This window comes from Alexandromys fortis, unplaced genomic scaffold (assembly GCF_014885135.2).
Source record: "Alexandromys fortis isolate MF-2015 unplaced genomic scaffold, M_Fortis_MF-2015_v1.1 scaffold_59, whole genome shotgun sequence".
Classification (NCBI taxonomy): domain Eukaryota; kingdom Metazoa; phylum Chordata; class Mammalia; order Rodentia; family Cricetidae; genus Alexandromys; species Alexandromys fortis.
The window spans coordinates 6,043,636-6,053,949 of record NW_026067943.1 but is presented as its reverse complement, the minus strand read 5'-3'; the positions used below and the strand labels follow the sequence as shown (position 1 = coordinate 6,053,949).

Sequence of the window (10,314 nt, the reverse complement as noted above, 5' to 3'; positions counted from 1 at the left end):
TCTAACCCATTTCTAATATTCTGTGTAGCCCATGAGGTGGCTTACCAGGGAGGATCTTAACCTGCATCTGTCTGGAGTGGGAGAACCATGGCGACTCCTCGACTAAGCTTCTTTCTCCCAGAATTCTGTTCTGTTTACTCCACCCACCTAAGGGTTGGCCTATCAAGGGGCCTAGGCAGTTTCTTTATTAATAAGAAATCACTCCCACATCACTCCTGGATACAAAATAATGGTGGCTTCAAACCCTATTAGTTCTAAGAGGAAATGACCATCGTTATTACTTCAGAAGTACTAATATAAAACATATAAGTGAACATTTTAATTTCCTATGACTGAATGATTAAATTGCACTAGACATAATGGTTACTGGATTTTTACATTCAGATTCATGGAGCCCAGCTGGTCTCTGACTATGTAAGCCAGGGATGCAGGTGAACCTTACAGCCCCACTTCTCCAGTGCTAGGGTTCCAAGTGTGTAGCATCACATCAGTCACAGGACTCTGTGCATGCTAGTAAGCACTCCAGCACCTGAGCTACATCCCCAGATCCTAAGTGTAATTTGGAATATTTTACATAGGTAAAAATTTAAAATATCAGGAAATTGAGGCAGAAAGACCAGTTTGAAGCCAGTTAAGGCTACATTGTGAGTTTCAGGTCGATTTGAGCTACAGAGTAAGATCATGTCTGAAAAATCAAAACAACAAAAAGTTAAGAATACAAAGACCTTCAATGCTGTTAAACCAAATATGTTCTACCTTTACAAATTAAAAACTGAATATAAAATGTATTGAGATTTAAAAGCATTTGATAAGTTATATAGTTGTGTGAAACAGTAGTTCATTTATTGTAGGGCACACTCCTCATCACTGAAACAAAGACAGGTCTGTCTGTAGTCTCTAAAATTCTTCTCAATAATGATAACATTTTTTGAACTAAAGTGCTCCATCTCCAAATGACTCAGAAACTAGCAAACCAACTCAACTGTGGGCTGGGATGTGGCTCAGTGGTAGGGGGCTTGCTTAGGCTACAGGTTTCATCCCTAGTATCAGACAAAAAATGATGCAACCTTGACCCAAACCATTAATAAAACTTATAATAAGAATTACCTCTACTAATAATTATGAATCAAAAGTACACAGAGCATATATCCCAGTCTGACCTAGGTATTCATATTTATACCATAAATAGGCTTTGTTTCATTTCTCAGTAACCTAACATAGGAGTTTTTAATTTTTATCTTTCCAAACCACATTTATTACTGAATAAGAGAGTAAAGACAATCTCATTGATAAGTGAAGTATTTGTCATTAACCTTTACTTATTCATCTTTACAAACATGCCTTTCAGGGCCTAGGGAGATGATTCAGTGATTACGAGTGCTCTGTATTGCAAGTGAGCATGAGGAACTGAGTTCATGCGAAAAGTTGGGCATGGCTACAGAGGCCTGTAACCGCAGCACTGAGAGGGGTGCAGGGAGCAGAGACAGGCGGATCCTGGGAGCTGGTTAACCAGCCAGCCAGCCCAAATGGCAAAACCTTGTCTCAAAACAGTAAGGTGGAGAGTGATGTAACAGAGGAACACCTGGCTGTTCAGGGATCCAAGGCATTCTCAGAGGCCCCAGTGAGAGGACAAAGGGAACCTAGTTCCGTGTCCTTGCCTATGAGTAGACTTGGCAAGGTCCAGTCTGGGTCTGGTGGCCAGGGCTTAAGAAGTCAAGGTTTTGGTTCTTAAGAACTTGGCTCTGTCCACTCCCAAGAGAGACTGGAGTAATCAGTCCGACGGCCACGATGGACTCAGTCTGTGATGCACTTGAGATAACCTGTGCTCCCTTTTGTACAACATTGCTTGACTGGCTTCCTGCTGACTTTGTCCCATTATATGATAGTTACCACTAACTTGGTCCCATTTCTCCCCTGGATACAGGACATACGATGCTGTACACTTAAGAAGCTTGCTTGCCTTAAGACCTCCTGACCCAGTGTCCCCATCTTCTTCACCATCTCATCTCCTACCCATCCCATTTAGGGCCCTGGCACTGAAGCATGGCCTACTGGCCCAGGTCACCTGACATCCTGCTCTGGCCTCTCGACACGTGTCCTCTGAGTACACTCATACACTCACATGTATGCATCACATACAAGCACAGCTTCATCAAGGTGTGATAGTTCAAGCCTATAATCCTAGCTGTTGTGGAGTATTAGTTGAAGATGTGTTACATTCATTTATGTGGTGGAATATTTATTTAATGATGCAAAGATGTGTTGTATTCTTTTATGTTGCATTTGTTTAACTCTGTTAAGCTGTGTTACTTTGCCTGCCTAAAATACCTGATTGGTCTAATAAAGAGCTGAACAGCCAGCCAATGGCTTGTCGAGAGAGGGAAGTAGGTGGGACTGCCAGGCAGAGAGAATCAACAGGAGAAGCAGGAAAGCAAAAGAAGAGCAAGAAGAGGAGGAGGACGTCAGGCGCCAGCCACCCTGCTATACAGCAAGCCATGGAGTAACAAGTAAAGAAAGGTGTAGAGAATAGAGAAAGATAAAAAGCCCACAGGAAAAATGTAGACAGAATAATTTAAGAAAAGCTGACTAGAAATAAGCCAAGCTAAGGCCAGGCATTCAGAAGTAAGAATAAAACTCCACGTATTTATTGGGAGCTGGGAGTAGGCCCCAAAGAGTAAAGAGTGAAACAACCAAATACACCTAGCACAAGAGAGACTGAGGCTTAAATAAGCTACTGCGAGTTCAAAGGCTTGACTGGGCTACAGTGTGAGACCGTCTCAAAAATCAGAACAAATCAAACAAAGAGCATGCTTTCTGCCTCTGATTTCAAGGCTCCTCTAGGACATTTTTAACCATTCTTTTACTATAGACCTAAGAGCATCTTTGTCCATCAGTATTCAGTCTCTTACAAGAAACAAGGTGTGGTGTTGGGGACTGTGGATCCCCAGACCCTGAATTTCTTGTAAACAATTTGTTATACTTGCAGCTGCTCTGAGCAAAAAAAAAACTTGTTTTCCTGTGTTTGCAACTGCTCTGAGCATGAGACCTTCAGGAGTGGTTTCTGGTGGGTTTGGCTGGGGTATAGTTATCAGTTAAGGATACCTATAGAAGCTGCCCTGGAACACAATAAAGGGGGCATTCTTGGGGAATTCAAGGATGGCCCATCTCTCTGTCTGTGTGTCGATCTCCAGGCCCTTGCCGACTCGTGGACGGTCCTGTAGTGCAGGCTGTAAGCTACAGGCACAACAGAATCGTAGTCTACGGAGTAGCACGGTCACTGCAACAAGGGGAGAGCATCATGAGTTCTCCAGGCAACTCTCACTGGAGTAAGCGGTCTATGAAGTACCAAAATGACATCCAGGAATCCCTATAGGAGATCAGAGGCATCAACTTCAGTGGCCTTCCAAAGTCCTGAATGGAAAATAGATGACACCTAAGGAACATGATCCTGAGACCTGAAAATAATCCTTTCATATTGGCTGTCATTTTCCCCAAGTATACAAAATCACTGATTTACCTAAGTATTTTCTAAAAGAAAATGTATTGCAAATAATCAAATAAAGTCATTTTGAAGTTGAATATTTATTCGAATATTATTTTCCCTCATAAAGCACTCAATATGTAAGAAAAATAAAAGTCTCAAGTTTGTGAGACTTTTAAAAATATATATATATAGCCATTTTTGAAAAGTAAAAAGTTGGATTCTGTTTTCAATGGCAACAAGAAATATACTGTTATTTTAAAACTACCATTTAAAAAGTAGTATTTTAAGAAATGTATACTATATTAACATGATGTGTTCTACAGAATGGATACATATATGAATGCATATCTGAATTTGGAAGAAATATATGTGTTAAAAATCACACTGGAAAAACAACTGTTCTTTAAAAAAGAACTTGCTAGTAAACTGCATAAACTTTCACACTTGGGGTTTATAAAAAGAAAAACTCCCATCTACCCCATCCCCACAAGAAAAGAAAGAAAAAAAGGACAAAACATGCTCAGTTTGAACAGAGCCATTACAGAACTCATTTCTGTACAACATGGAAGCCTGGGTACACAGCCAATGGTAACTCCTTAAAGTGTGTCTTTTGAAGATTTGTCTAATAAATAATTCCAATCTCAAAAATAAAATATTTAACACAGACATGCAATAACAAAACTAAATCATTATAGTGTAAAGTTTTTAAAACTACTTTTAAAACTTTTGATTCACCAAAGAAAAAAGACATCAATACAATAGGCATTTTCATTCTCCAACAGTGAGCACCGTGTGCTCTTGTTATTTGGCAAATCTTTTGGAGTCGAACAAAAATAATGCAGTCTAAACAATATTTCTTCTGTCAATATAATAGGATTCCTCAGGCAGAGCAGGAAAGCGCAGAGGAGAGTTAGATTTTGGGAAGTTTTGGTGCATTAACCACAGGGTTCGCCTCCTGCAGGTATCTCCTCCCTGCGCTCTTGTAGTCATAGGTACAGCCGTGAGTTTCTGCATAGCGATGAGATGCACAGAAGTTGTTTCCACATCTAGAGCACAAACAAAGTTCATGTGAATAGGCGGGCTTCCATAGAGGGCTCATCTCCTTAAGAGGAGGAGAGTGACTTCAGGTAGTACAACAAAAGCCTGGGGGCTCCTCAGAAATGTCAGCACTGACAGTTACACTCATGAGTATAAAGCCCCCAAAAGAACACGGTAACTGTTTACGGATGACAGGTATATATCTTTATGAAGTAAAAGAAAAACTGAAAAGCTGGTAACATGTCCATCATATCTCTTACACTTAGTAAATTTGAATTCTAAGAAATGAAGTTTCATGAGAAAATTAGGCTATATAAAAATTAGCTGTTTATGGCTGGGCATGGTGCTATATGCTTTTAATCTAAGCAGGAGGATGAGGGCGAGGCAATCAGATCTTTGTGAATTCAAGACCAGCCTGGTGTATATAACAAGGTCTAGGGCAGCCACGTTTACATGAGACTCTGTCTTGTAAAATAAACAAAATCTGCAAACTAACAAAAAGCAATGACATGAGAGAGTGTAAAACAAAAAAATGTTATTTTTATATGAGCAGAATACACTCTAAAAGGACAAAATTCTTTTCAATGTTTATCCTCACACTAACAGCAGATATCAATCATTGCTAATAAATAATAAAGACATATTTATGAAAAAAAAACCATTTTAAGTATATATATCCATATGTTTTGAAATAACAGTACAAAATGTTAAAATATATAGTAAATGTCAATTTTGGTTAAACTTGGTTGAACTTAAAATAGAATCTAGAAGGAAGGGCTCTTCCAAACCACATTCAAACAAACCAATTGGCTTAAATGTCCTGGTTCAATGACAGTGCAATCTCTACTTATGCCTTTTGGAAACTGATGAGCTCTCTCTCTCTCTCTCTCTCTCTCTCTCTCTCTCTCTCTCTCTCTCTCTCTCTCCAATTATGAATTCATCTGAGGTCGCTACTAGAACATCATCTTGATATCGTAAATGGTCATATAAACATTGTTTTATTCTACATAATCCCCATGCTGAGTCCCTACAAAGAAAGCCTCTGAGTTTCTCCAGGGACACGTGCCTGCATTCGAAGCTGGTGGCCAGTCCTGTTTTCTTTCCACAAAGAAAACAATGTTTTATTATTTTCTTCTTTGTTTGAAGAGGGGCTTTCACAGGTGGAAGGTGGTGGGTACTTTCTCCTGTTTAGAGAAAGAACACCTCATTAATATAAAACTCTAAATTTAAACAGCTACTAAGTATAACATTATTGACTTAGTCTATACAAATTAAATTTGTAATATTTTATGTCTAAAAGAATTATGAAATCCACAAGTGAAGGGACACTAAAATTTGTGTGTATGTGATATTTCTAACTAGGATTTGGATTTCTTAGGTCTTCTTGTATACACTAATACTGTTTTGACCACACCTAATGGTAACCAACTTAATACAGTATAGCAAACATTAAAAAAATTTTAAGAAAAATCCTATCTGTTGGACCCTCTTGAAACAAAATTCTCTTTGTAAATACCAAGAAGTACCAGAATATCATGAAACTGATCTTTTACACCACAGAAAGTAAATCTGTCAACAATAGACAAGATGTTTGTTTCAAAACTTCAATTTGATTACCTTGAAGATAACACAGGGGCTAATGAAAGGGCCTAAGGGAATTCAATAACTAAGACCTACATAGTAGAAAGAGAAAACTAACCCTACAAGTCCCTGGCTTCTACCATGGCATGTACCTGTCCCATTCTTCATGGGAGAGGTCCTTGTTGAAAGGGAATTTGGAGTCTCAAAAGTAAAGAAAAAAAAAACTCTTTAAAGGAAATAGTAAAACAATGTTTTAGGTTCATTTAATGCCAACTCAGTTTATATATGGAAAAAGCCTTTGAACATCTTATTTTTGTTATTTTTTTGGTTTTTAGAGACAGGGCCTCTCTACATAGCCCTGACTGTCCTGAAACTTACTAGGTAGACCGGGCTGGCCTTGAATTTAGCTATCTGTCTGTTTCTGCCTCCCAAATGCTAGGATTAGAGCTGTTGTCTACCACACCCAGTAAAGATATTATCAATATTTAGTTTAATTCTATACCATTGTAACAATTTGATGCTTTGGTTTTAAAATAGGAGCACATTTGTTATAATAAAATAAATAAGTCAATCATTAATTGCCGAGTTATATAGTTTTTGAAATGGACCAAAATGTCCCTTAGGTCGTAAACAGAGAGGTGCTGTCCATAGTTGTTAAAAGGAGCGATACAAGTGCATAGAGATTTCTGTTAGTATTCAAAGGCCAAGGAATAGAGCAAGAACTAGTCATAAGAATGGGCAGGGTCATTCTCCATCACTGAAAAGGGTGTGAGACTCTTTGTTGGAGGAGGGGGCGGCTTGTTGGTTCCTGGCCGCCTAGCTAGCTTAGACCCAAAATAATCACACAGAAACTGTATTAATTAAATCACTGCTTGGCCTATTAGCTTTAGGTTCTTATTGGCTAACTCTTATATTAATTTAACCCATTTCTATTAATCTGTGTATTGCCAGGTGGCTGTAGCTTATCAGATAAAGTTCCAGCATCTGTCTCAGGAAGCAGATAAATGGCTTCTCCCCTCCACCTTCCTTCTTCCAGTATTCAGTCCAGTTTTCCCCGCCTACCTAAGTTCAGTCCTATCAACAGGCCAAGGTTTCTTTATTCATTAACCAATAAAAACAACACATAAACAGAAGGACCTCCCACATAAACTCTTAATCTTAGGGTCATAGGTTTGTAAGTGGAGACTAAAGCTTCGTTTCCCAGCCATCCAGACCTGAATCATCACACAGAAACTATATTAATTACAACATTGTTCGGCCAATGGCACAGGCACATTTCTAGCTCTTACATCTTAAATTAACCCATTTCTATTAGTCTATGTATTGCCACGTAGCTATGATGTTACCTCATTTTCTACATGTCTTGTTTCCTCGGTAGCTGGCTGATATCTGCTTGACTCCCCCTTCTCTCTCTCTCTCTCTCTCTCTCTCTCTCTCTCTCTCTCTCTCTCTCTTTCCCTCTCTCTCATTATATATATATTAATATATATTATATAAAATATATATTTTCTATGAAAGCCTCAAGCCATTCAGAGATAACTATTTCATGCTATCAGCCATTATTATTGTATGCCATTCTAATATTTTAATTGGTATTGAAGGCTACTTTTCCAGAGACATTTTCTGCCATTTATCATTTTAAGCATTACACTAAATAAAATGGCATCCATAATGTCTTCTTCTAGTAAAATGCTACTTATCCTGTAAGACATTACCAATTAATACTCTGTTCTCCGAGCATCCTCTCCTATGTGTGTCAAACATAAGTAAAATGAAGTAACACTCAAGTGAGGGGTACTTCTCTGAACAGGATGAAAGTTATTTGTAATAACTAACCCCGCTATGGTTCCTAGCTAAATATTTGATCTAATGCAATAATCACTCACCCAACAGAAATCCAAAGGGTGACAAATTAATGCAAACTTGATAGTCAGCTGTCTGAAGCTGATGGCTGTAACTACAATAATGGGTAAAATCTCTAAAGGATAACTGATAGTGAAGAGAACCAGAAAAAGAATTTAGTAATTTACTTTAAGGATATACAGATCCTTCTTGGTACCCAGGATGAGTTAACAGCAGCAGGTGTCATAGGCTCTAGTTTGGGGAATGATTGGTTTTTGACAGTTCCTGATGCCTTCAACAGAAGTTAGATCAAACCACAGAAAGGTTACTGGGGACAGAAAGAAAATTTAAAACAGAAGAAACAGATTTTTAGTAAGAGGGTTGGAGTATAGCTTACTAGTAAATAATTTCCCTGGAATGTGCAAGGCCTTGAATTTGATCCCTATTACCACAAAATAAACAAAACCCTAACCAGGAATAAAACAAAAGCAAATAAAAACAAAATATTCAATAACAATGCTATCTAATTAAAGAGGAGGAACAAGAACTGGCAATATAATCTTGGTGGTAACCCATAGGCTTAGCAGGAACAAGGCCCTGAATTTGGTCCTCAGCATCATGTCAGGGGAAAGGGAGAAAATAATGAAAGAACACCAAAGCTACAAGGACCTAAAACTCATGTAAGATAACAGTGACACAGCACCCAGGGGCCTGGCCCTCAGCAGCAGCAGTGTCAGGAAAGCAGTGGATGGATGGGTGAAGGAGCGGTGCAGCAGCAAAGGCCAGAAGGCAGAGATGACAACAGAGCAAACTCCCCAAAGACTCTATCCTGAAAGCAGGACAGACCTAAGTGTGCGCCAAGGGAAAATAACATTTCTAACATTAAAAGAGGATACATGAGTCACACCTTGGGCAGAAGACCTCTGCTCCACCAGAGGCCACACCAGCACCCAGATCCCCATAGGCTACACTGGCATCCAGAACCAAAAAGGACCCCTGACTAGACCAGAGGCCACTCCAGCTGCCAGATATCCAGTCCCCAGCTTGAGCAGAGACCCTAATCAATCACTGGCTACTCTGGCAAGAAGACCAGAGAGGAAACAGAAACCAGGAAACAAAACATTCATCCAACAAAGTCAAACTCAGAAATAAGCACCTAGCCTATAACCACCCTAAACCCAGATGCCTAAACACCAGTATAAGAACACAATCAACAACAGCCAGGGCAATATGCTACCACCAGAGGGCAACCCTCTAATTCAAAGCAAGCTTTATTGTCAAAATGCAATCAAAATATAACACAACATTTCTCCCTTTTGTCTAAATAAAAATGGAAGGTTTTAACTTTAAAATACTAAAACTATATACAATAAGAACAATTACCAGGAAAGAACTACATTCACAATGTCCAATCCAAGAACTATCTAGTCTTCAACCCCATCAGAGACCCAAGAAGGATCTATTACCTGAGTAAACAGGAGAGCAGAGCAAACAACTTCCAAAACTATAGAAATGACAGAAACAGTTGGCTGCATGGACAATCAACCAAGGTTCTTCTATAACACTGGGGCATCCATCTTTGTCCTACAAGCCTAGGATACATGACAGACTTTTCTGTGAAGCAGGAATTTTGCAAAACTTCTCTACCATATCTTGGCAAGGCTTGACAGTAGCTTTCTTTTGTGTCCTTCTTGTCCAATTTGGACAGCATAAAGTTAGCAGTCATGGGAAGGGCAGTTTCTTGCCCAGTGACTAACTTTTGTCACAAAGAAAACAAAGTCCATATAAAGTTTCTTTGATGCACATCATCTTCACTGAAGTAGATCAGTGTTGCCATGAGCAGACATGTCTCATTGTCATATCAAGCCTTATAGTATTAAAACATCTTAAATGCCATATTCTGTAGATCTCTGAAGTATCTGAAGACCACCCATCTACCTAAAATATATATCTATGTTAGACCTTGAAAACATGCCTAACTTGATTACAAGTTTGATTGTAATAGGTGACTAACTACCAACCTGTATTTATTTATTATCCTAGACAGTTTGTAGTAACAACTTTCAAGGATGAGAAATTTATATGTTAAACGAGTTGCATAGGTACAATACCTTAAACAAGAGTAGAAACATATGTACAGAATGTTCTAACAAAAATAACCTTAAATTTGTATCAATATACAAAAATATATATATACACATTAGAGTACTATGCTGCGGTAAAAAACAATGACTTCTCGAATTTTGCATGCAAATGGATGGAAATAGAAAACACTATCCTGAGCGAGGTAACCCAGACCCAAAAAGATGAACATGGGATGTACTCACTCATAATTGGTTTCTAGCTATAAATAAAGGTCACGGAGTGTA

At 38.6% G+C, this 10,314-nt stretch overlaps 1 protein-coding gene across 11 annotated transcripts in view; it reads right to left on the bottom strand.

Moving 5' to 3' along the window:
• Positions 1 to 3,566: 3,566 nt before the first annotated feature.
• Positions 3,567 to 10,314, bottom strand: part of Zfand4 (zinc finger AN1-type containing 4) — a 74,635-nt gene continuing 67,887 nt past the window's right edge. For 9 of the 11 annotated variants that reach the window (XM_050148528.1, XM_050148522.1, XM_050148520.1 and 6 more), the window contains 2 exons: positions 5,589 to 5,706; positions 3,567 to 4,530 (listed from right to left, as the gene is read on the bottom strand). In XM_050148528.1, the coding sequence (XP_050004485.1) occupies positions 4,395 to 4,530; positions 5,589 to 5,706 (254 nt within the window). In that variant the 3' untranslated portion in view covers positions 3,567 to 4,394. Of the gene's footprint in view, positions 4,531 to 5,588; positions 5,707 to 10,314 lie in introns of those variants that run through there. The other 2 variants (XM_050148525.1, XM_050148524.1) reach the window with 1 other exon arrangement.